Raw genomic sequence first — 26,320 nt, 5'->3', positions numbered from 1 at the left:
TTCATCAGCCAATTGCTCAGCTTGGGAAATAAACGGGCAGGCACTGAGGAGTTCAAGTTTTGTATTCATGTCAGTAAAACAGAGTCTATTCTCCCTCCCCTGCCCGTCCATGCTCGCCCGCCCCAGCCCCTTGCCCGCCCCAATGCCCGGTGATGCCCGGCCGGATTCCGACTGGAGTAAGTCAGACCCCCGGGAAGCTGATCTACACTGATGTAGCCAGGATGCGAATCTGGCCTCGCAAATAACCTTTCCCCTTGAGTGGGAAACAAAATATGTTAATCTCCTTGGTTTGGAAACCCTTTTTTTTTTTTTTTAACTTGAACACAGAGCTCTGTCCCCTCATCATTAGCAGATGTCTTGCATACAAACTGCATTACCTATAAAGTCTGCTTACTCCAAGCAAATGTTTCTCAATCTTTTCTTTTTTTTACTTCAATTTGAAGTGAAAGGTACAGTATAGGATTCAAATGCTTTTGCATTACATGGGTTTCTGACCACTTAAAAAAACCCCACGGAAAAAAACGACTTCACAAACCTGAAACACCCACTGAATTGTTTTGCTGCATTTCAATTTCATTCTGCCTAGCTGAACTTTCTTTTGATTTCCTTTTCCCTTTTTTTTTTTTTTTTGGTTTTACATGCCACTTAGCTTTTGCTTAGTTAATTTTATTTATTTATTTGGTTTTTTTTTTAAAAAAATTCATAGCTCCTGTTTCAGCTCTCACTTTCGTGTCAGTATTCTACCCTGTGGATGTTGTCGCACAGGCAGGAAGGTCAGGAAATTGCCCAAAAGGCAGAACTACCGAGTAGCTCAAAGCAAGAAGCAAACCTGAACGCCGAAGCACGAGTTGGTGTTGTCTCAGCCCTTGCCCACACGGAAAGCTGGCTCCAGGGCTGCAGGCAGAGATGTGCGGGCAGGAGAAATAAGAGGCGACTCACAGAAGGATTCAGAAATTCAGATTTGTCACTGAGAGCTGGCTGGCCTGCTCGCCACCATCTGAATGGCACCTCTGATTTTTCTTTGGCTCAAAGATTTAACGTTAAGGCAAAAATAAGACACAGTGTAGAAGCTCCATCAAATCTTTGGCACAACAGCAACAACAACAACAACAAAAAATTACTGTACACATGAGCTGAGAGGGTAACATTTCCCAGTTAAGCAAAGGGAAAAGTGCTAAATAAATTGCACGTACTAAAAGGTGGCTGGCTTAACAACAATAAGAAGCATCCCTGTCCTTTTTTTTTTTTCTTTTCCTTTTTTCCTTTCTGTTCCAGAGATTGAGAAAGTTCCTTGGCCAATCGTTATCTCGAAAAGGGGTTTCTGCAAAAAAGCTGCTTGCAGTCTTCATCTGGATCGTGCAACCTTTCCCAAGAACAGATGTAACACTGGCTGGAAGCTCTTCTGAATCCTCCCTTCCTGGTTATTACTCCTGGAAAGAAAAAGATGCACCATCAGAACAGTGAACACATGGTGTCCTGGCGGCTCCTTGCACGAACGACCGTCGTTGACACATGGCTGGAGTATCCTCAGGAACTGTTGGCCACGGGAACCCACAAAGAGTTGGGCTTGCAAGGGCAACCACCTGCAGGTGCCACAATGGTGGCCAGAGCCCACACAGAGCAGAGGGACCGACAAAGAGTGGATGAGGAAGGTTTGGGGAAGAAACGCAACCAGAGAATTAGGTGCTCGCTCCAGCTCCTGCTGCAAAAAAAAAAATATTAGAAGTGATGGCAAGTACCTGCTTTTGACAAGACCTGCAGCTTTTGGGGTCTATTTTCAGCTTCAGAAGCCGATGTCAGAATCAGAGAGGGAAAGCAAAGGAGTTGGGACAAGCTGGATTTGTGCAGGGTATGGGGTTTATTTCTGTATTTTAGTGATTGCATTTACTTTTCTGTGTGCACGGCTTCTCAGCCTGCAGGACTGCGACCTGTCCCCTGTGCCTGCACATCTCCCTGCCAGTCAGGGCCGTGGCAGATGTACTTGGGTAATTGCATTTGGCTACAGAGAGTTATGTCCAAGTCCATTGGAAAATGCACAGCTCCAAAGCACAGCAGCTTCAGACAGGGAAAACCTCATCTAAACCCCCTTTAGCCTTAAAATAAGCCCCACGAATATCCCACAAGCAATCCTTAGCATAGTTCAAAACAGAGTAAAATCCTCAGGGCCTGCTCTTTCATGAGATCACATCGGTGTTGTCCAAACTGCCTTCATCACGTGGGCTCCTAAATCCTCCTTTAAGTAACTTAGGAATTAGAAACTTGGAAATGAGATCACATTTACCGAATCCAACCACCGTTTCTTGCTTTTCGCCAGTGGATTTAAGAGCCCTTCAGGGTGCAGTACGGCCCCTGAAAGTCCTTTGGACACGGTCATCAATTCCCTGGACAGATCAGCCGTCTTTCTGACAGTCTTAAAAAGGTCAAACTCCTTAACGCTTGGCCTGAAAAACATTTTTTTCCTCAATCCATTTTGTTTCTGTACTGCCTCTTCTTTTCCATTACTGAATATTGTAACACTGAGGTATAAAATATTACGAAGATACTGATGTTTTGATTTATTTTATTTTATTATTTCATTTTAATGATCATTTATTTTAATTATCATTAGGGCAGCTGCCCTAATGAGATCCACCATCACAGCTGAGCATCCACATGAGGCTAAGGGGCAGAGGGACCCAAAATCTACCTTGCCACCCGCTCCTGCAAAGTGTGGACCCTGTGAAGCACAGGATAGCCCCAGGACCATCAGGATTGCCCTCAGTAAGAGTATTTCACTGAAAGGACCCAGGTCATTCTCCATGCAAGAAATGCTGGTCTCTGCTGGACCCCAGACTCCTGGAGTTGGGGTCAGCACATCTGGATATGGTGGTGGAGGCGTTTGGCCGTGCAGTTCTGCGGGAGGACAGGACAGAGCTGTGGGCTGGCTGCATCCCAGCGCATCCCAGTGATAACAAAGTCCCTGGACAAATGTCACTCCATCGGTCCCAGCCCACATCGGTTGTTCTCCTACATAAGCATCTGGCACATGCCAAATCTGAAAACAGAGCTCGTTATTGCAATTATTATCAATAGGGAGGTGTCTCTGCTGACTGTAAAACACTACCTAGTGCTGCTCAGAGCAGGAGAAAGTAGCAACTATTGCCCTAACTCAAGGCCCTAATTGGGATTTGGGATTTTAAATAAATGAGGGTTAGGTGGGAGAATGACAAACAGCCTTGTGTATTGCAAACGCTTCTGTTGGGGACCCCCTAAAATTATTTTCCAACAATAAATAATATATATTAATAACCTGTAATAGAAAAGTCAGTTGTTTAATTCATCCCACATGGAAAGAAAATGTAAGAGAAGAAAAAAGGAGGGAAGCAATGACCACTCTCATTAATATTAAAAGACAGTAGAGAGACAAATCCTCCCTGTTCCCGTCTGGAACAGCAGTCTTAGCAAGCAAAATCTTTTCCACTGCAGGAACAAATTACCCGGCAATAGCAGCTTCCTGCCCTAAGTCAAAGCCACCGGAGTCACAGGGCCCCCGGTCCCCTCTCCTGTGCCTCCCGTGGTCTTTAAAGCACGGAACAAATAGGAGCTGAGATCGCAGTTAACACCTCCTGCATTCATTCAGAGAGACCCTACCCTTTAGCTCAGGGTGCTTGATGCTGATAAAAAGCATTGGTGGGTTTTGGGAAGTGGGATGGGTTTAGGAAGAGGAGCTTCATTCAGCAGCAGGTCTCTGCTCTTAAGTCCCCCCATCAGGGAAGATCAGTCATGGCAGGGGCAAGAGGAAATATGTACCAATCAGCCAAGGGCAGGTAAGGGCAATCGTGATATGCCTTCCAGGCAAAGGAAATGAAGGGAATGGCGAGATCCCTCTGCAACACAACGGAGGAGCACAGCAGACCCCATTGGCACTGCCTGGCCGGTCCCCAGGCACTGCCCAATGCTGGCCATGGGTTATGTTAGGTGGGAACAGGCTCCTTTCTTTCCCCCTCCACCCTTTTCCACTCCAGCCAGGAGCTCTGAAGACAGATTTATTAACCAGGGTCTGCTTTAAACTAATAATATCAGAACTCCCACGGCTCTTGAATTTGACAACTGGCCCAATGACCTTGGTGAGTTTGCAGCATCCCGGAGCATTTCAATCTCTATAAATCAAAGCACTTCTGGAATTGAGTCAGCCTTTGTTCCAGGGCTTCTCCTGTCTCTTCTACTCACATTTTCCTTTTGCTGTAGTTACCTGATATCTGTGGGGTGGATCTCCCCCTATTCTTGGTAATGCCCTCGCTACAAAGGGAACGGAGCCTACACTGGGACTCCCACTGTGGGAGCAAATCCCTGGCCCCAGCCTTTGCGTGATGCAATGCGGCTGCTCCAACACGCCTCAAAGCAAAGGGGGTTTTGGGGTGCTGCCATGCAACACTGGGGTCCCTCATCACATGCCTTTTGCAAGGGAAAGCTTTCAGCCCTGCTCTTTGGGGTACTGATGCTCAACCCCCTGACGGGCTAAGGCAGGGTGTGCAGTGCCCTCGGGGATGCACGTTGCTGCCGCCACCTCCCTGCCCGGCACTGGGTGAACTTGCTCATGAACTCATCATGAGCCCTCAGCCTCGCAGCCCTGCCCCATTTGCAACTGCTGTTTCGGGTTGCAGGGACATATCAAACGCAAGCAATAAGCGCGGGAACCCGCCATGGCACTTACGCAGCCTCACCACCTCTACGGCCGCCTTATTTTTAAGCAGGTCTGTTGCCCCCGGGTGCATAATCCTTCAGCTAGCACGGGGCAGGGATAACTCATGGTCAGGCAGATCCAGGCTGCCTCCCAGGGGATGCTGCCATCCCCCTGTCCCGCAGACGGATGGATGGACGGCTCGGGAGCGGGTCGCTGCTCTCCTGTGGTCCAGCTCCTCCCCGGGGCCCGCGGAGCCGGCGGCCGTGGGGAAGCAGACTGGCTGGCTGCCCGCTCTCGCCTGCTAGTCCTAGCAGGGAAATGAAGCTATTTTTAAAGAGGAACCTCTGCTAAGTCAAACTGCAGGGGAAGGGAGGTCGAACCTCATTATCAGACCCCCCCCTCCTCCTCCTCACACAGGATGGGAAGCCGCGAGGAAGAAATGCCATGCAGATCATCAAGATTTTTACTGTGCTGGCTCCGAATGTGTTATAATAATCAATATCAGATGATCAATAACAGCAAGCCCCAGCAGCCAGGATCATCCGTGCAAACCAGGGGGTGGGAGCTGTGGCTTTATCTCGGGGCTCTGTCTAAATAAATCACGAGTCATGATACAGTGTTATAGAAAAAATATGCTCCAAGCGAACGGTTTCAATACAAAGCAATACAAATCAAGCCTGCCACCACCATTTCTCTTTTATAATATAAAACCTTAACTTGTTCGCTCCTGCAAGTAAATATGCCTGCAGAACGCCCTCCTTTGAATTTTTCAATGGGAGTAAGTGTTACTACCTACAGCAGGAGCTCTGCTTTTAGCAAAGTAGCAATGAGGCGGCGTCAAGGCATGGCAGAACACCACAATAACTATTTTATATAATGCAATAATTACATACATAATGTGAGCCATTTTAGTGCAGCAGACTGCAACAAATAGAGTGGCTTTTCATTCTATATATGCTTCTATATCATTTAATTATCAGGGAATATATATATATAGAGAGAGCGCGCGCGTACATTTTTAATTTTTTAATTCCTTGCGTCTGTGCGCATCCACACACACAGGCACAAAAACAAGAAACTAAATTCCAGCCGAAAACTTTTATTGAGCTCCAACTGCTCGCCTGTTATTCATAACCCAGTTTCCTCTCTCACAAAGAGACCTTTCGCATGGTTTGGGGTTGGGTTTTTTTTTTTTTTAAAATGTGTGTGTGTGTGTTTTTTTTTTTTTTCCTTCTGCCTCGCTAACAGCTGCTCGCAGTGTTGTATCCTGAGTGATGATGAGGTTCTGAAAGTGTTTTTTTGGAACAGATGGCCAGGAGAGAGCCGGGGAATGTGCCAGCAGCGAGCTGGGGAATGCGCCAAGTCCTGCAGTGACTGAGTACTCCGGGTTCCAGCTCGCGTGCCTTTCCCCTGCCCTCTGCCCCAAGTGGCGCCAGCAGGACTTCCCAGCTCGCGCTCCGAACATCTGGAGTCTGCGACTGCCAGAAGAGCCGGGACGGGGGGAGGATGAAGCTAAAAAAAAAAAAAAAAAAAAAAAAATAAAAATCCCTCACCCATCCCTCCCGGCTTAGCTCCCATGGCCGCGGCGATGTTGCTGCCTTGCACAAGGGCTCACCAAAAGTACAGAGGGGAAGGGAAGGAAAAGAAAACGAACTTTGCGATGGAAGTTTGGGGTTTGGTTTTTTTGGGTTTTTTTGTTTTTTTTTTTTAGCGCTGGGGGTTTTCTGTTCAGTGCTGGGTGTGCTGTACGGGGTTTTGTTAGCAGTCGGGCCCTGCTCTGCGCAGACCGAAGAGCCGTCGTGTTGCTGCCTGGTGGGGAGGTTAGGTCTGCCCCACAGCCCTGGGGGCCCGATCCTGCGGGGCTGGGGGGTGTCGGGGGCTGTGGTGCACAGCTCTGCACCCACAGAAACACTGGTCTCCAGGGAGAGCACCCGGCCACGCACCCTGAAGCCCTAATCCTATCCTGAGCCATAACGCCGCCCTCCTGCGGGGCACCAGAATTTGGCCCTGGGGGAAAAAGGCTTTAAAAAGAGACTGTGCAAACAGCAGGCTGGACCTGAAACCCTACAAAATCTGCGAGAGGCTTTCAAGTGACCTCTGGCCACTCAGGATCACGTCCCGTGCAGAAGTAGCATACACCGGGGATCAGAAAACTTGTATTCCCCTTTCTGATCCACCTCCTTTCACTGTCACATCCTCAGCGCTGCCAGAGGATGCTCTTGGCTGGAGCCAAAGGTAGATTCCCCCCTTCTCCCAGGACATCAGTGTGGTCCCAGCAGGACTCAAGGCCCTGCTGAGGGTGTCGCAACCCAAATCTCTGACATGGTGCAACCCTTGCCTGCGCGGTAAAGGGCAAGGCTTAGTCCAGATCACTTGTATAACCAACCAAAAGGCAGCTTTAAAAAATCATAGAATCATAGAGTCATAGAATCATTTAGGTTGGAAAAGACCCTTGGGATCATTGAGTCCAACCGTCAACCCCACTCTACAAAGTTCTCCCCTACACCATATCCCCTAACACCACATCTGAACAAGTCTTAAACACATTCAGGGATGGTGACTCCACCACCTCCCTGGGCGGCCTATTCCAGTGTCTGACCACTGTTTCTGTGAAGAATTTTTTCCTAATGTCCAGCCTAAACCTACCCTGTTGCAGCTTGAACCCATTCCCTCTTGTTCTATCGCTAATTACCTGTGAGAAGAATGAAGACTTTCATCAGAATTCATCACCCCCTCATGCAGCTCTTTCTTTTTTAAAGTAAAAGGCATTTGAAACCTTTCAATTACCCCTTTTGCCGCTTATAAATGAGATCTCCCATCACCAAACACCCTCAGTCAAGTCTCAATTGCAACAACTAAAATCACCATATAACTGTAGTTAGGACTGGAAAGGGGATGGATTTTTTTTTTTTCCCTAGTCAAGTTTGAGAGGCTAAAGCCAACTTTTCTAATAACAAAATGGTGTAGAAAGTGGGGGAAAAAACATCCACTAAATTTCATATTGCAACAGCAAAGTCTGAACAACCCAACGTTAGGGATAGCAGATAATTCGCCCTCAAAAGCAAAGCAAGCGGCGACGCACAATCCAGCAAATGCAACATCTGGAGCCCTTGCCTGCCAAAACAAACTCCAACCAGCTACTTTTTTGTGTTAAAAGCTCACAGTGCCACAGCACATTGCAATCGGAGCACTGAGAGAGCAAGCGATAGAGGCAGAGACACAATAAAATTGAGATGACAGAAGATAAGTGTGCTGTGGACCCAACAGTACAGCTTGAGGAGTGGAGGTCTGCATTCAGGCTTGCTGTGATTTTTTTTTTTTTAAGAGAGAATAAAAAAGGAAATCTAAAAACAACAACAGCAAAAATATAACAACCACCCCAAAGTCGATAATTCAGAGGAACTGCTCAGCTAGCAGTGGTTTTGGAGACCTGATTAAAAACACACACAGCTTAGAAAAACGTGCCTATTTCAAAATTAATGAGGGCGCGGTGATTTTGGGCCAAGCCATTGTATCCTCATCCAGCCGCCCACGTGAGACCCCCCAGGAGAGACATCCCTTCACACCACCTGACATCCAGAGCTCGGATCTTCCCTGCACAGCCACTCCGGATCTATAATTTCCCTCCCTCGTGCTCACAATGACATCGATTTGCTTGGCTCAAGGAGAAAGGGAGATACCAAGATGAGTCCTCCCAACCCAGGCTTTGCGTCCCCATTCCTATCTATTGGTAATTACTGCTGTTACTTAGTGGCACCTACTGGTTTTAGCTTAATCATCAGCTGAATGTGCTCTTGCCATCACCTGAGCAAATACTGCTGAAAATAAAATGATACCTATCAGCCAGGGGCATCCACAGGCTCTTGGGCTGTCATAAACTTGGGCTTTCCCAAATAGCAGAAATGCATTTGCAAGACACTTTCCAGAAAGAAAAGCAAGGCAGAGCAGGGACTAAGACCCTGCCTCAGGTACAAAGCCCAGCTTGCTTTTTCGGAGAGGGCCTTTGGAGAAGGGTTAGGGTGAGTGTCCTTCAAAAATGTGGAGAAAAGACAGATTTTCTCCTGGTGATGCTGTTTCTGTGGATCGCTGGTGGCTTGTTGGGAGGTGGGATGTGCCAATGCCCCATGAGAGTTTCATTGTTCACACGCTCTCGATGGGCTCGGGGCTTTTCTCCATGCATCCGCTCCGGAGCGAACTTCAGAGAATAAGATGCCATAAATGGAAGGCTTTTAATTCTTAATTTGTTTTTTTTTAATTAAGGATGGGCTGAGCCCTAACCCTCAGATGTGAGCACCCTGGGATTTGGAGCCATTTGAAATCTGGCTCCATGTTTTCTGTCTTTAAGCTGACATTGGTTTACATAAGCCAAGACAATGGGTCTCAGTCCATTGGGCACCCAAAGCCTGAACACCAGCCCAGAAATCTGCTGAAGCCCCAAGAAGGATGCTCATCCTCTTTTTCTCCCCCATCCTGACTTCGGGAGGGTACCCAAGACCCAACTAGCAATCTGCTAAAGCCCCAAGAAGGATGCTCATCCTCTTCTTCTCCCCCATCTCAACTTGGAGAGGGGACCCAAGACCCAACTAGCAATCTGGTAAAGCCCCCAAAGGATGCTCATCTTCTTTTTCTCCCCCATCCTGACTTCGGGAGGGTACCCAAGACCCAAGTCTCACCTCACCCTAGAGTTGGTGGCATCACATCAGTGTCCCTGGCACAGCCCTGCCTGTAGCACTACAGACCCCACACTGAACACCCAATTTCGGTCCATGCCCAGGAGCTCCCCCAGCATCTCCCAGTTTCAGCCGGTGCTGTCGGCTGTGGGCAAGCAGTGCCGTGTCTCCACCTGGCACTGCTGCTCCGGGGGCATAAATATGGCCCATGACAGCGAGAGGAAGCGACAGGGAGTGTGCTATTGTGTTTATTTATAAACTGGATTTCTGCAGGATGATTTGTTGGGCTAAAGAGGAGGAAAACCGAGGAAACCTGCCTGAATCGGAGGCAGACCTTAATGACACCGGGGAAGGAGCCTGCTCCCTGGCTTAGCTGCCCATTCATCCATTAAAATCCCACTGATTTATTATCCCGCCTGACAAGCAAGCCCAGAAAGCAGGGGGAAGTTCAATTCAAGTTTACAAAACTCTTTTTGTCATAAAAGCCCGAACAAAGACATCAATCACTCCTTTAATTCACCCACGTCACTCCCTGAGAGGAAAACTGGCAGAACGCTCCGCTTCCTCCTCCCGCCGCTTGACGATGATTTCACCTAATTGGTTCAGTGTTAAGTAACCTAAAGGAATGCAAGGCGTAATTAGATTTAACGTTGTTTCCTCAAGATACCCACATGTCCTTCAGGTCATACATCTTACTAATGTGTTTATACATACAACGTCTCCATTAGCTACTTTTTTTTTGTTGTCGGGTGATTTTTCTCGGAGATAAGTGTTAGCTTAAACAAAACAGAAAACACAGGCGGGCGACCGTGTTTTATGGGCTCCAAAAGGCGACTCGAGGTTGGTTTGGTTTAACAAATAACAGTCCCGAAATGACTCGAATAGGATCATGCTCGTGCTAAAACACACGACGGGTGACTAACGAGAGGAAGAGCCCGGCGCGAAGGACGGGGAGGAGAGAAAAGCTTTTGATTAGAGAGGAATGCGGTTATTACAAGATCAGAGGGATGGAGGAGAAAAAGCAAGAGAGAAAGGCAAGGGATAAAAAAAATCAGGAAAATTTCAAGAGGTTGAGAAAGGAAGAAAACCACTTTGGATTTTTATGGTTTTTTTTTTCCTTTTTCTTTTTTTTCCCTTTTGTAACTTTTACCGTTATTTGGGGGGCAAGGGGGGGTGGCTGTAACATACCTTCCTTTTTTTAGATCTTCCTTCTGCTTGTAAGGTCCTAGTGCACTGCTCCACGCATTCAGAGAAGCTCATGTTACTGTGGTCAGCGCTGTAATCCAGGTCTGCTAGTCTGGCCAGGGAAAGGATATAGTTACAGGCTATTCTCAAGATGGCCAGTTTGGACAACTTTTGACCATAAGAATAGCAGGGAACCTAGAAAGGGTAACAGGGAAAAAAAAAATAAAATTAAAAATTAGGCCAGATAAACAAAATATCTTGCTTGAAGCATGAAAAAAACAACCGTAGGTTATTTTCTTAGCAATTTTTTACATAAATAGGAACTCTAGCGATAAAAGGCCATATGGTCCCAACAGGTTTTTAAGAAGAACTCCCCCGCTGATCTCCATGGGGATGAAAGCAGCACGAAGCCTCTTGATTTCAGCGGGGCAGTTCTGCTTAAAACGTGATGGCAGGATATGGCCTGGGATGTCTGCCTGATGTTCAGTTTGCTTCTGGGAGGCCCTTTTTTTCTTGGAAACCTGCAAGCCCCATGCCACCCAGTTACTCGTCTTGAGTAACTTACTCCCTGCAAGTAGCTCCAATGCCATCGCAGGTCTTGCAGAAAAAGGCAATAAGGGAGGTACGAGCAAATACATCACAACCTGGTGTTTTTGTGCTCAAACAGCATCAATCATGGCTGCCAGCCTGCGCAAAAACATGGTGCTGTTGTAGGAGCAGGACATGGAGACAGTAGTTCCCACCTGCTGAAACACCCCGTCACGGTACCTCAACCTCCCAGAAGAGACCAAACCAGAGTCTGGTTCAGGGCCCTGGCCGTATCTTACCCTATTTATTTCTTTACCCTTGAAGATTTCTAGTGTAATGTGAAACATTCAAACAATTCAACCTAAACAGTGTGTGTCTACAAAACTGAAGAGTATATTTCCTGCTGCAGAGGGTTTGATTGCTTTTCAATTGTGATCCAGCAAAACACTACATATACGCTCAATTTTAGGCACACAACTTTGACATGTCCAGCTTAAAGAGAGGTCTTCTTCTGAGTTCAATAGGCTTGGGGCCACATTCGCTAGTTTGCTAAATTGCTAAAGGTCATTCAGCCTTCAATGTGAAAGAGTCTATCGCCTACAGGAAAATGGAGCCAGGCGTTTATCTGAAATCCATCCTGGCCACTCAGGTTGTCTGACCGCCCGTCAATCTAAGTTTTCATACTACATCAATTACTGGAATGCCTCAATGCCCCTCTATCATCTACCTCCGTACGGGTCTGCATCCTCCTCATCCCTCTAGGGTGCCACACTCTGCTTACGGTTGGAGATTTTTTAATGCTTCTTTCCATGCTCATGCCTCAGCTTCTCTTTTCTCCACAGAGACACAAAGCCAGGCTCATCGTTGGAGTAATGTCCCTGACTTTACATAAGGTAAGATGGGTTCACCCCCTCCCAAACCCCACAGCGGCCATACGCGGATGCCGAGGGAGGAGCAGAACAGCTCAGACATATATAGGATTTCCCCAAGTATTCTGCCGGGCTCCAACTAAAGTCAGCTCTGTGACCTCAGCTAGATGTGCGGTCCCCGTATTAAGCAACCCATAACAGATTTTTCGTACATGAATTTGGTCTGGTAAGCTGAACCCCTGTCAATTTTGAGCACCCATAACATCCTTTTGCAAAGTTTTCTCCCCAGTCTATATAGCACTGCCCTCCTTTTGCTTGTTTTGAACTTGGCTCCTACTGTCTTCACTTGTGGTTCCCCAGCTCCTGTACTAGAAGAGAGGACAACAAATTTTTATTCACCTTCTGTGTGACACATGTTTTTAGTCCTCCATCATCTTTTCAGCCTCTTTTCCAGATGAAAAAGATCAAACCTCCTTAGCAGACAGTTTTGTGGAAGTCATCCCATACCTTTCATGACCCTTGCTGCTCTTCACTGAACACTTCCTAGTCCTTTTGGAGCTGAGACGATCAGAACAAACACAGTATTCATGTTGTGGGTGCTCTGTGTATTTATCTAACAGATGTTTATGTTATGTTCTCTGTTTTCTTTAATATTCCTTTTCTCGTAACTCCTGATTTGATTTGTGAACACTACCAGGCACTGACCCAAGACTTCCACTGAAACATCTACAGAAACCCTGAGGTCTCTTTTCTCTGAGATAATGGTCAGCTCAGGGTCTATCATTTCACACGTGGAATCTGGTATGGTTTTTCCCGTATGCATCACTTTATCTACATTGTATTTATTTCATCTGCCATATTATTACCTAGTCACTCAGAGTCATAAGGTCTCTCTGTAATTCTTCTTATCTTTGCTACCTTTAGCAAATATCAGTACTTTTTTCTGGAGTATTGCCAAGAAACTTCCTATTGCACTGCTTAGGAGGAGCTCTGACATACTACTTATGGAAATCCAGGCCAACAACAATCAGCTGGATCACCCTTATCCACAAGCACGTGGATTTTAATGCTCTTAACCCTATGGGCCGTTTGGCTTGTATGATACAGCTGAGGTGTCCAGCAGTATCCAACCTCTCCAGAAGCAAGTCAAACCTTTCATAGTTTTTCTATACACATCATCTGCTACTGATACCCCTGAGGAGGCAGGGAATCTTTTTATTCCCTGGGAACACCCGCTGCCACCGCCGCATTGACCTCCGGTAGCAGTTGCACAGAACAGAAACTTCTCTGCTGGTAACAGAAACCCAAAAGGGACAGAGCCACTTCCAGACCCCTCCTGCTGGAACCAGCACTAGGTGTCACACAGGATTTGAGATATGCCCTGTAAGACCCTCTTTGCAAAGCTGGCAGTCAAGGAAAAGGCAAGGCTAAGTGTTGTCCCCGTCACTCCAGTGTAAATCAGAGGGGTTGCTGGAAATGGCTGGAATCTGGTGGCACAAAGGGCCTCTTCTTACACTAGAAAATCTCTCTCCAAATCCTCGCCTGGAGTTCTTTGCCGGCTTTATGAACCCGCCAACAGCGCTTGCCCTCAGACCCTAATACCTGGCCCCCAGATGCAATAAGCTGAGAGTTATTTTGAAAGCAAGAGCTTTGGGCAGCAAAACCACCCAAGTCTCTTTTGACGCCAATGTAACAAGAACAGTGGAGATCCTAGATCAAACAGCGGCGCAAAAGACCAAAGCAAGATGGAAACTAAAATGGAAGGATTCAGTGAAATGTGGGAATAATTTCAGAATTAGAGCAAGAAGGAAGTTAAATCGAGTGGAAGTAAAATAGACCACGAAATCCTTGAGGCTGATGAACAGACGCTGTCCAGTTACAACACAAGAAGGCAGGCTAATGTCTTTTTTCCTCATCTGTTTTGCTCTTTCTTTTGTGTTTTTATTTAAAAAAAAAAAAGAAGAAGAAACAAAATAAAAACCAAACTGTTTTGTAGGACGTGTTTGCTACAAATTCCAAGAAAGATCTCAGAACTAACACAGTTGACAAAACCCTCGACTGGGATTACACAACACTTTTCCCACACGCTGGAGCAAAGTCCAAACTGGAGCTGTATGTACAGGGGAAGAGTTTCACCTTGAGCAGCTCAGATACCACCGGGATGGGTGCGGGGCACCAACATTAGGAGATAAGAGTTTTTGCCATGGTAACAGTGTTAGAATAACTGTTTTGCAGGAACCCTCCCTGTCTTGGCTCAGCTCCTGCCATTTTAATGTTTCCTTTTGAATTAAACATGGGAAATTGAGAGAGGAATGAGCCACTTTTAGTTCAGATCCAAAGCTTCCCCAAGCAGGGATGGGTGTGTGTGTGGGGGGGGGGCGGCAGGGAAGCAAGTGAACTTTGGTTTTATCCCTTCTTTAACATAAAGCCAGCAGAGAAGAGGGGACAGATTTGCACGAGATAGAGTGAAGGGTGTTGATGACACACCTGGATGCCAAGAAATCTCCAAAATCCAACCCAAAACGGAGTAAGCACCTTAGAAATGGGAAATGTGCCTGATGCTGGTGTGGCCATGCAGGCGTAACCCCCGCAGCTCCCATGGGATCTGCGCTACACAGATTTTTGGCAGGAGGTAACGGGAGCGGGCATCCGTCATGTTCCTGGTGAGCACCAAGCCCTCTCCTTCTGCCACCTTCTTGCTCATCATGCCTGAGCCGAACAGACATCAGTCCTTTGGTGGGAGAGCTGTGAAGACAGGAGCTGAGCAGGTCTGTCCAGAGCCAGGGGGAGCCAGGGGAGAGCTCAAGTTCTCGTGCAGTTAATGAAAATATTTCCCTTATCTGACCTCACTGATTTCTGCCGAGCGGCAGCGCGGCTCACCATCTTGCCTGCAATATTTGCGATGATTAAAAGGAATTAGGAAGGAACTGCAACTGAAATTTCACACTGATCCGAAGGAATGCAGCTGTCTGCTAGAAAGGAAAGGATAATGTCACCATCCTCGGCTTCGGGAGACCGGCACAGCAGTGGGCTGGGACCAGCAGGAACCAGAGCTTCAGCCAGAGGATGTTTGTTGGTTGTATTTGCGAAAGGCTCTGCAGAGTCTCATGGGTGTTATCAGTGATCTCCAGGCTGGCAGTAGCAAGATGAACGTTCTTGAGACATATTCCTGTGCAGAAGAGCCCTTCTTTGGCAGGAAGATAGGACGGGATATGACCTAACAGGTCTTCTCCATCCTTGACGTCTGCGATTCAGAGGCAGCGCCCTTGGAAGACCAAAGATGCTCCCTTTGAAGTCCGTGGGAAGTCTGTCGCGCACTTGACCGGAGCAGTGCTCGGCCCGCAGCCAGCCCTCTCGAGGAAGGCAAGGCTCCACTGCAGCTCCCCAGAGGGTCACTGTCATCCACCAAAGACAAGGTCTTGGAGCCGATTCTCACCTAGGGCACAGGAGAGGCGACTGCAGGATGAGGCAGGGAACAACTAGAGAAAAAGATGGGTGAGAGGGTACAATAACCACCCCTACCATATGAGGGTGAAGGATATCTTCACCATGATGGGTCTGTGGGGAACAACCCATGGACTTTAGAAGCATTAAGCCAGTTCATACTATTGAGCTTCTGGCTGGGTCGCTCTGTCCTTATCAATTAGATACAATTCCTATAAACACCCTCTGGACTTGTACAGATAATGTCTGTAAAGCCAAGTCCACTCTGCTTTTACGCTGCATGAAAACACTGGAAGAAAGAAGAGCATTGAGTGCTGGGGGTCCAGACCTCTCTGCTACCATGGTAGAAACGGGACTCAGCAGCACAGACTTACACAGATCCCCTCCACATGAAGGTCATGCAGGGCAGAATTTGCCCCCCCCCCGGGTACGGCAGGGAAGACAGGTTGGCTCCAAGGCAGAGAGATGTCCGTGTTTGCGATGCAGCGTAAGCTAAGCCCTCCTGACAGCTAGCTCCTCCACAACATGCCATAATAAGCTGCTGAATTTACCTGTCTGCTAATTCATCTGGTTTATTTTTATGCTGGGAGTTAAAACACACCAGCCCCCGCCCCAAGAAAGCATTTGGCTGCCTCTTCCCTGCATCCGAACACACAGCGCAACTGCACTGTCTCATTGTTTGTGCTGTGCCTCCTGCCAAAAATATTTCCAGAAGGTTCATATAAATGTCCAGTGCTTAATAGTTCTGGCTTTTGTACATCTCTCCTTCCACCCCAGCTTGAGTCAGACATTTCCTGGGGTTAAGGCACCTCAGGGGAAAGGCAGCAGGTTGGGGCCGCAGGACTGCTGGTGTTCCTTGCTCGTCGGTCCCGAGCACAGGGGAGACCTCTCTCACCATCCCAAAGTACCTCCAGGACTAGTGTCTGTGGAGCTACTGGGAGGAGGAGCTGAGAAGTTACGGATGCCCCACCATTGGAAGTGTTCAAGGTCAGGCTGGATGGGGCTTTGAGCAACCCGATCCCGTGACAGACAGCCCTGCCCACATTGGGAGGTTGGACTAGCTGATCTTTAAGGATCCCTTCCAACGTCACCATTCTGTGATTCTGTAACAGCCTTAACAAGCTGAAGGCCTTGTCCAGAAGACCATTCCTTGTTTCAAGATATGTTACATTGTAGAGCATGCTTGGGAAGGGTTTGGTGCCAGCCCTTTTCTTTCCACCCAGTTCCAGGGGGAAGGTGAGCACATATGGGTCCTTCCACTTCTTGGAGGACCCGTTGATTGATGTGCCAGTTGGTGTGTCCAGATTCACCAGGAAAGGACTTGGCTTCCCTACCTTGCTCTTGACAGATACATGCCCTGAGTCTTCCTATTGTCCGAGGGGGACGATGATGATTTGTACAGCTGTATGATGGAAAAGCCTGCAAGCACTGCTGGGGCGTCCTTTCAGCAGTCCTGTCAGACCCCTTCAGTGCAGTTGGTTATCAGTGGGTGGATCTGGCAATTGCAGTAACAGCACCATAGAAGCAGACAACTTCCGTGGAGTGCCTGAACTTAGGACCCAGGAGAACCACAGTGTGTGGTTCAGAACCACCAAGCAACTTACAGCTACCAGAGGGGCAGAGAGGAATATGTTGCATGTGTTTCTGCAGGGCTTTGGCTTGTGCATGCGTTCAAAATGGTGCCGTCACTGAGTTTTTGAAGCTGTCTGTGGCTTGGGTACAGCTGATATCATTGAATCATAGAATGGTTTGGGCTGGATCCCTTCCAACCCATCCCTTTACAGGTCACCTAGTTCAAAGCCCGTGCAATGAGCAGGGACATCTTCAATTAGATCAGGTTGCTCAGAGCCCCGTCCAACCTGACCTTGAATGTTTCCAGGGATGGCGCGTCTACCACCTCTCTGGGCAACCCAGTCCAGTGTTTCATCACCCTCATCGTAAAAAATGTCTTCCTTCTATCTAGTCTGAATCCACTCTCTTTTAATTTAAAACCATTACTCCTTGTCCTATCGCAACAAACCCTACTAAAATGTTTGTCCCCATCTTTCTTATACGCCCCTTTAAGTGTTGACGGCCCTCAATAAGATGTCCCTGGAGCTTTCTCTTCTCTTTCACAACTCTCACGACCGTTCTTCACAGGAAAAGTGCTCCATCCCTCTGAGCATTTTTGTGGCCCTCCTGTGGACCTGCTCCAGCAGGTCCATGTCTTTCCTGTGCTGAGAGCTCCAGAGCTGGACGCAGTATTGCCCGGTAGAGGGGCAGAATCACCTCCCTCCACCATCTGTGGGTGTCACGGTGTCAGATGCTCCGCAGAGCTCTATTTTGGCCAGCAACGGGTAGCTATTTCATACCACGGGTGTGGGAGGCTTTTGTTTCTCTGCCACCAGACTTGCAGCAGAACGGGCAGCCCCGTGCTAGCAAAGCAATCACAGCAGCTTGAAAGAAAGCCTCATCCTTGCCTCGCCACAGGCAGCGAAGCATCCAGCCAGGGACCAAACCTAGCTTAAAAATGCCAACAAGAACAAAAGCAGCATCGCTCCGGCGGGAGCACTAGTTCCGACCGAGGCGCCTTCGCCTCTCGGGTGGGTCCACGCTGTCAAATAACCCAGCTCCCGGTTCCCTCCCAGCTCCTGGCTCCCCCATCGCTCACATTGCAGAAACATGAGTTCACTCCTTGGAGCGAATGAATTGGCTTCCTCCAAACAAAACCTAGGTGTGGTGCTGGGTGAGTTCACCCCAGGGATCTCTTCCAAACGGCAGTCTAGTTAATGCTGCCCCAGGCCTGGCTCCGCTCCGTTTTGGACAGTCCTCCTGCACTATCCCTAGACGTTTTGCACCCTCAAAGCCTCCTGCATATCCTCAGGGCATGCAACACAAACTCTCAGTATCATGCGTGAAAAACAACACATTGTCGGGCTGCAGCAAAGCTCTTACTTTATTGCAGGCTCTTTGAACCACCTCCCAGAATAGGAACTACAGAGAGGACTACTGGGGTATCACAGGAAAAATCCCAGGGCCATTGGGCACAGAAAATCTCCTCTAGAAGGGGCTACCCTCAAGCACTACAGTGGGGAAACACTTTTTCGGGTGACATTTTCGTAGTGGTCATCCCCATCTCTGAGGTCCAATTGATCCAATTCACCTGGGGAACAGGAGAACAAGCTCCACCGAAGCTAATGGAATTACACCAGGCCCAACTTGGCCTTGGCGATTCTTTAGTCACCAGCCACTGCTGGACATCACAGGTTTTCCACTCCTTTGCTATCACTGTTTAGACCCAGAAGCTGCCCTGCCCAGGCCAGCTGCAAGGAGCCCAGCCTTCCCACAGCACATGCATCCCTGCATCCCTGCTTGGCACAGGGGACAGTGCAAACTGGGACTGGGGTGGGATATATCACTTTGTGAACACACATGGCATGGACTGAAGGAGATGCAGGTTGGGAACAAAGAGCCCAGGGTGCTCTCTGCAAGGTACCACTAAAGCATCCCACCTCCCCACCATGGGGACTGCAGCCTGGAGAGGAATTTGAGAGCGGATTAAGGCAGGGAGCGGAAGCTGGATTCAAAGCCCGACAGAGAAAAGCAGACTCTTTCCTCCGATTTCAGTGGGAGCCGTAAGAAAACACAGAGGTTAACTTGGGGTGGCTGCAGCAGGCAAAGCAAATACCTCCCGACAGGAGCGGGATTTGTAGCAGAGGATAAAATCAGTTAGACAGCAGCCAAGGGAGCAAACAAGCCCTGTTCTTGGTGACACACAGTCATTGTTTTCAGGATTTTTGTCCTTTTGTCTGGTTTCTCCCTTATTTTCTCTCCGCTTGTGTTGCTTCAGGCCAGTGTTTTGTCATCTTCTTTAGCTGTTAAACCACAGTGCTGCCCCGCTCTGCCCCAGCTGGGCTCTAAATAACTGTAAGCATCACTCCGGACTGGCTCAAACCACCGAGATGCTCCGGTTAATGCTGTGCTGTTTGATGACAATGCACAGCAGTGGCACCGCACGTTGCGAGCAACGTGTGGAGGATGCTCCGGCTCTCCCGAAGCCCGGCAGCATCTCTCCAACTGCCACCATGGAGCAGGGCCAAACCTTCCTGTCCAGCTGCCACCCCCAGAGAGCTCAACGGGCGGTTTGTCTTCAGGAGCTGGGTTTTAAGGCATCCCAGGGTTTCCTGCTGGTGGCATCATGGGGGGAATGAATCACTGCGAATAGGGCTGGGAGATGTCAGCAGGTGATGGAGGAAAGCTCTCAGCCTCCCCACCACGCAATAAGGACACGCCAGCGACACTGGTCGCATATGGTGTCCCGCCTGCAGAGGTGACAAACCACAGCTGCCTTTGGGATGACACATGAGGAGGGTGGGCACGTAATGATGCATCCCCAGAATAGTCCCAGCCTCCACTGGCTTGTGGCTAAGGCAATGCTCAAGCCACAGGTCCTGCCTGCATTTAGTGCCTGGCTTGTCCCTTCAAACCCCTGCAGACAGCTCGCCCCCATGCCACCCCACAGCAACGCAACCTCCTGCCGTGGCCTTGAGGCTGCCGCTCCTGATGTCCCACCACGCTCCCGATGGGAGCAAGCGGGCTCTCTTCTGCACTGATTTAACAACAAGCCACAGCAGCCATGTGCATACTGGCAGCAAAAAGTGAAAGGATGCTAGTGGGGGGAAAAAACCTCCACTCCAACAGCTAAAAAGCCCTATAAAACCCTAAAATATCCTCAAAACCCACATGAGTGTGGAGAGCAAGGCTGTCAGCTGCTAAGGCAGAGAGCGCCCTGGTAATGCAGTGGTGAAAAGATTTAGAAAAACGCCAATATACTTCAAGGGAAAAATAAATGTCTGTGGACACATTTGCTCCCGGCGCAGAGTCTAGCTCGCTGCGGCTCGATGTGTTGCTTTCTCGAGGAGGAGCTGGACAGCAGTGCTCCAGAGAGAAACCAGATGTGCAAGCCTAGGCAGGCTCCAGATCAGGAAGGCTGCTGTGGTTGTCTCCGTCCATCGAGGGAGAGTTTGCTGCCACCTTAGGGTCTGTCAGCACAGCTGAGAAGCTCGATTGCAACTCCTGCAAGCGCAATATGTTGGTGGGAGTTGGTTTGCTTGGGTTCCCGCTGCAACCTAATGGTGGAGAGCACCATTTCCTCCTGGCCAAGGCCTCCAGGAGCAAATCTGGTGGCTAAGCCCATGCTGTAATAAACACTAAGATGGTTCAGTTTCACACTTGGGATGTGCTGGAGTAAAAGAGTCTTGCCGCTAAAAGAAATTTACAGACAAAAAAAGGAGCCAGCATTGCTAGCAACTGTGGTGTGGCCTAGACAGCAGTTGCTCTGAAGCTGTGCAGTGGTGCTGTTGCATCTTGTCTCCTCTGAACAGCTGCACTACTTCATGAACTGGAACATCCACCAGCACAAGGGCACTTTAGATGGAGGAGGAGATGACCTTAGGTTCTTGTGAACTCAGTGCTGCGTCTCTGTCTGCATCGGGGATCTTTGGGTTTGTTGACCACCCACAATGGCAGGGAGAGAGAGAGAAAAAGGATGGGAAGTGACAACCCATCATGTCACTTATGGGGGGTCCTGGAGCAGCTGCCCCTCCATGGGGATAGGAGCAGCACCCAGGAGGGACACCCAGAAAGGCAGCAGCAGAGGGAAAGCAAAGTATAGCAGAAGTATCTCCACCATCTGAAAGTGTTTTAGAGCAGGTGAGTGTTTTCCATGGAGAGCTATGCTGTTAGCTACAGGAGTCCATCATCAGTGGAAGGATCACTTGGACAAATGATGCTTGGAGGACTGAGCAGGGAAAATCTCTTCCGGACTGAGTAGCTGAAGATCACAAGTGTGAAGACTACGGAGAAGGAGCTGTATCTGAGGAGCACCTACTCCTCAGTCCCACTTCAGTGTTATGGTCCTATGGTGAAGGCAGCAGCTTGATACAGAGAGAGGGAGCGAGATCCTCATTCCTGGTGGCCATGACACCAAGGGGCGAGCACAACGGCAATGACACATCTCTCCCAACAGCAGGCAGCTTCCCAGAGCCAGCAGCTACCCACCTACCTCCCACCTTTGAGGGGGCCCTGGCCTCAGAGGCGAGCCAGGGACATGCCTGGATAAGCCTCTCCTTATGTGAAACGACTGTGGTCGGTTCTTCCTCCACCAAGAACTGGTGAAAAAAACCCAAAACCCACCCCTTCCTGCCATCTGGAAAGCTAGCCGACACAAGCCGAAACATGTGTGCCATATGTACACAGCTGCGGAGCGCAGGGACGCCGCTGTCAGCCCATCTGCCCGGCACACTGCGTGCCAGTCGCTCGCCCTCGGGTGGGCTGCCGAGACGGGGAGCGTGTCCTGCAGAGAGGCATGGCTTCCCCTTTCTCCTCCTCCTCCTCCTCACCACGCATTGACGCGCTCCCTACGGCGTGGCCGTGGTGGGCCTGATCCTGCAAACATTGGAGTTTTATCTCATGCATGACAGCAAGGATGGGTATCTCCAGCCCTTCACATCTGAACAGGGTGGGTAAGGGGATGACACCTGTGTGGGTGCTGGGTACCGGTGGCTGAGCGGGGGCTCCACATCCAGCACCCGACCCCTTCCCAAAGGAGCACAGGGCAGGGGCTGGCTGCGTGCGAGCACACAGCACTCTCCCGTGCTCCTCGCCCGCCCGTCTGCAGGGAGGTATCGGTTTCAGGGCCTCAGGAAAAGCCTCCCAGCTGCCGAAGAGCCTGATACGTGATGACAAGGAGGGGACGGAGGGCTAACCAAGGAACAAGAAGTAAAGCGAGGTCTGCGGCTGACGGCGCACAAGGATTGCCTCCTGCACAGGGCCCTTTGTATGTTCAGGGATGTGAAAAGACGGCGCTTACCCGGGGCAAGGGAAAGCCTCCCAGCTGCGTTTACCTCTACAAACGCATCTCGCCATACTCCCGCGTCCCAGCCCTGCTGACCAAGACACCACGGAAAGCAACGTCCCCTCTTCTGATCCAAACTTGCTCCTCAAAAACCTCTCCACCCACCGGCACCGGTGTGAATGATTTGAGTGACAAGCCAGCGCCGCGCATATGTGCAATGAAGCTGACTGTCACCTGATGTCACGTATGGCACCAAGCACGCCGTTGGCAGCCCAACAAGAAATGAATCCAAATGTCATCCAATGATGGTCGGGACAGCCAGCCCACCCCTCAGCAAATTGCTAGGAAAACCTCGCAGCAAACATTTCCCGGAGGATGATTTCTTTCTCTCTACAGAGCGAATACAGCTCTGCCAGTATGTTTCCGTGCTGACCCTAGAGACCAGCTTTCATGTGAAGAGAGGACAGCAACTTGTTCTCCAGGCTCTTTGGGCTCCCAGCTGAGTCCAGGGCTGAAATGATTTATGGAGACAGGGCCAAGGCCAGGAATCTGAGGCTTTTCAAGAGTTGCCCATTTCCCAAAAGAGTGCGGCTTTAATTTGTTGCTTGCCTGACTTCTGCTTGAGGCTCAGCCTAGAACAAGATTGCCAGTGATTTGGGAAATCAGTGCTACTTCCCCTTGCGGTTTTGGTGGTGTAGATGTCTGTCCACGGAGAATTAGACTGACACTTCCAGGCGCGCTACAGACAGTTGCCAAACAACCAAGATATGGAAGGAGCTTATAGAAACAAAATATATCAAGTCTGGAGTTTGCATCTACAAGGGGCAGCCTCTCAGCACCGGAGGGATAGCATCCGGCAAATATTGAATTACTGTGATTATAACAGAAGCTGTCAGATCCCACCACCGCGTGGTGATTAAAAATGCTCTAGTTTAGATGCTCATCAGCAATTCCCTCCTGACAGATAGTCCCAGTCTCAGCCTGCGCTTCCTACCGAGGTCGGTGCTGGAAGTCTGTTTGCAGAAGCAGATGACGGGGAAGGATTAACTCTTGGGATGCAGTTACCCAACACAAAGCAGTCATTGAGAAGCACTGGAGAAGTGCATCACACAGGAGAAGGGAACAAGCAGAGCTCCTCTAAGCAGGAAAGAGGATTGAGCCCTAAAGTGAGCACACTTGGGGAATGGCTTGGATAAGTAACGTCTGAAAGATGGTAGCCAAAAGCGTGGCTGTGTCAACCCCCCTGCAAGCACTCCCACTGGGCTGGAGGGACCATCCTGAGAGAGGCGATGCTCAGCATCTCTCACAAACAGACTCATCTGCAGCTCAGAGCCCTTCAAGCCCTGTGCACCTCCTCCTTCTTACACACCTGAAATAGTCCCATCAGCATTTACTGGAAAGGCAGAAAAGCCGGGACAGCTGGGCTTGCACAGTGTGACAGCACATCTTTGTCTATCAGTGAGCTGTTACAGGGTGCCTACACACAAGAGAGGGCAGAGTACAGGGCAGAGTATAGGGGCCAGGACACTGATTTATCCTTGTGGGCAAGATATAAAAACATCAAGGCTGGGGTATGGCTTCTCCCTATCTCTCCTCACCTTCCACATGTCAGGGAGGTGATGGAGGGATTGTGTCCAAAACTTCATTTACTTTTCAGAAGCTTCACTCTGCAGTGAGAACATGTCTATTATCCTTCACAGATAGCCATGAGGATTTTCAAGACCTCTCAACAAGAAAGCCCGGCACCGTACACACTTGAAGCACACACTACAGTAAAAATCATGGGAAACTAACCGGCAGGGGACCACCACTTAACTTGCCTATTCCTGGCAGACATGGGGCACAATGAAAGTTTCAGAGGTGGCTGCGGGAACCCCAAGGGGGCCGAGGGTTCAGACACCCTGCACAGAATTCAACAGGAGCACTTTGCTGCCCAAATTCCCAGAGATCCCTTTGGGGCAGCCCACCCCAGCAGGAGAGCTAGCGAGTACACGTGCTCTTGGTACAGGAGCATCACCCAGCTCGCAGCTTGGCCTCTCTCCACCCTCTGTTTTCACTCGGAGGGCTTTCTCCGTTTGTTTCATATATTTCCCTCCACGCGATTCTCTCTCCGGGGTGGGGTGGGAGTGGGGGGAGTCTAAAAGTTTCTAACTGCAAACAAATTATAAGCCCTTATTTATTTATCTTGATTGTTAGCATAGTTCTAGGGTTGGTACTTCCAGGCATTTTGAACCGACTTCCCCTGCTGTCAGGCGTCTGCTCTAGGCTCCTGCCTTTAACCTGCCCTGCCCTCAGGCACAAGGCGGAGCGGGCGCCCTCCCCGCGCACCCATCAGCGCCCCTCGGGCGGTCCCCGAAAGGGACAGCAGAGGGTGCGCCTGTGTGCGGGGTGCCTGCAGTGTGCCACGCGACGCATCTCGCATCCCGCATCCCTCATCCCGCCCGCGGAGCCCCGGCTCCCCGCGGGGCCGCAGCAGCCAGGGATGAGGCCGGGGCGGGGGAGGGAGGGATGCGGCCGGCGGCAGGTACCTGCTTCCGCAGCGCCTCGAAGGCGGCGCTGATGGTGTGGACGCGGGTCCTCTCCCGGGCGTTGGCCAACAGCCGCCGCGTCTGCTGCAGGGCTTTGATCTCCGGCGAGACGCCGGACGCCTCGCCCGGCCGCGGGCGCGGGGAGGCGGCGGGCGGCGGCGGCGGCGGGCGGGCGGCGGGGGGCGGCGGCGGCGGCGGGGCGGCGGGGAAGGCGCTGGCGGCGGCGGGGGCGGGGGGGCCGAGCGCGGCGCTGCGCGGCTCCCAGGCGGCGGCGGCGGGGGGCGGCGGCGGGGGAGCGCGGAGCCCCGTCCGCCGGCCGCTCAGCACTTTCAGCTCGACGCGGAAACTTTTGCAGCCCTGCTTGCGCCGCAGCCGCCGCAGCCCCCCGAGCTCGGCGGCGCAGAGGCGCGGCCAGGGCTCCCCCCCAGCCAGCGGCGTGCTCCGCATGGCGCGGGGCGCTGCGCGGGTGCGCTCAGCAGCGGACGCTCCGCCGCTCCGCTCCCGCTGCTGCTGCTGCCGCCGCCGCCCCGCTGCCGCCGCCGCCCATCTGCGCCCGCTCGGCCGCGGCGGGCAGCGGAGCCCCGGCGGGCCGGCTCGCTCCGTCCGTCCCTGCGTCTGTCTGTCCGTCCGTCCGCGGCTCCCCGCAGCCTGCCTCCCACCGCCGGCAGCCGGCCCGCCGCGCAGATGAGCGGCTTTAAAGAAACAGGAAGGCTGGCTTTTTTTTTTTTTTTTTCTTCCCAAAACAGCTGTGCTGCCAATCTCCTTTGTTCATCCCCCCCCCCCCCCCCCTTCCCTTCCCTCCCCTCCCACCCCACTCCCACTTTCTTCTTTAATCTCGTTCTTCCATGCGATGGAAGAGAAATCCTGCCCCCCGGAGACTCGCCGCGACCCACCGCGTGCGCTTTTTTCTTCCCCCACCAGCCCCCTTCACCTCCCCAGGGAAATCCATGATGTGCTTTGGTTTCCAGCCCCACTTCATCCCGCTTCTCCCCTCCTATCACTCGTTTCCCTCATCAAGCTGCGAGGCGGGGGGGTGCTTGACTTCACGTTGCCTTCCTAAGCGCGCCCGGGAGCTCTGGAAGCACCCCGGCGGGACGGGCAGCCGGGGGAGCCGGGGAAGCTCCAACACCTCGCAGATACACCTCCCGCGGCCACTTTGCCTTCCACGGCTCCCCAAAGCCTTCGGTTGCTGTTCTGCTACCGACTTCGGATCCGCTTGGAAGAATTCTTCCGCAGGAAAGGGCTGCCCTGTTTTTCACAGGGATAACAAGGGAGCCCGGACGCGTGGGTAATTGCTACCGGCTGTGGGCTGCCTTCTGCTGGCACCCCGAAACCCCTTAACTCCCCTTGCCGTGCCGGGGACAGCAGCCCCAGCTCAGCAGGGCCAGGGCTTTCTACAGAGCAGGCAGGCAGGGTGGGAGGGAGGGATGGAGAGGTGCAGGGACTCACGTAAGGTCACAGTCAGAGCTGTGGCACAGCTGGGAATAAACTACATTTCACAGGATTGTGGGACAGTTCAGGACAGAAGGGACCTAGGGAGGTCCTCTGTCATTTTAAAAGTATCTCTACTGTTTAGGCAGCTGGCTTCTGTTTTCAAG

The 26,320-nt window shown here is 50.7% G+C and overlaps 1 protein-coding gene across 1 annotated transcript; it reads right to left on the bottom strand.

The window, feature by feature from the left end:
* Positions 1 to 565: 565 nt before the first annotated feature.
* ATOH8 (atonal bHLH transcription factor 8) lies at positions 566 to 25,451 on the bottom strand. Its single transcript, XM_054203727.1, has 3 exons — positions 24,723 to 25,451; positions 10,522 to 10,713; positions 566 to 1,430 (listed from the first exon to the last, which is right to left on the bottom strand). The coding sequence occupies exons 1-3, from the start codon at positions 25,167 to 25,169 to the stop codon at positions 1,425 to 1,427; spliced, it is 645 nt and encodes a 214-aa protein (XP_054059702.1). The 5' UTR covers positions 25,170 to 25,451; the 3' UTR covers positions 566 to 1,424.
* Between the last annotated feature and the right edge of the window lie 869 nt (positions 25,452 to 26,320).

The sequence above is a fragment of the Rissa tridactyla genome, chromosome 5 (assembly GCF_028500815.1).
Source record: "Rissa tridactyla isolate bRisTri1 chromosome 5, bRisTri1.patW.cur.20221130, whole genome shotgun sequence".
Taxonomy (NCBI): domain Eukaryota; kingdom Metazoa; phylum Chordata; class Aves; order Charadriiformes; family Laridae; genus Rissa; species Rissa tridactyla.
The sequence above is the reverse complement of the archived record's forward strand: the minus strand, read 5'-3'. Positions and strand labels throughout refer to the sequence as shown.

Excerpts from the sequence above, each read along its gene's own strand:
- ATOH8 (XM_054203727.1), bottom strand. The coding sequence starts at position 25,169 with ATGCGGAGCACGCCGCTGGCTGGGGGGGAGCCCTGGCCGCGCCTCTGC. Across the intron at positions 10,714-24,722 it reads TCGAGGCGCTGCGGAAGCAG|GTTCCCTGCTATTCTTATGG; the intron begins GTACCTGCCGCC and ends TACCCTTTCTAG.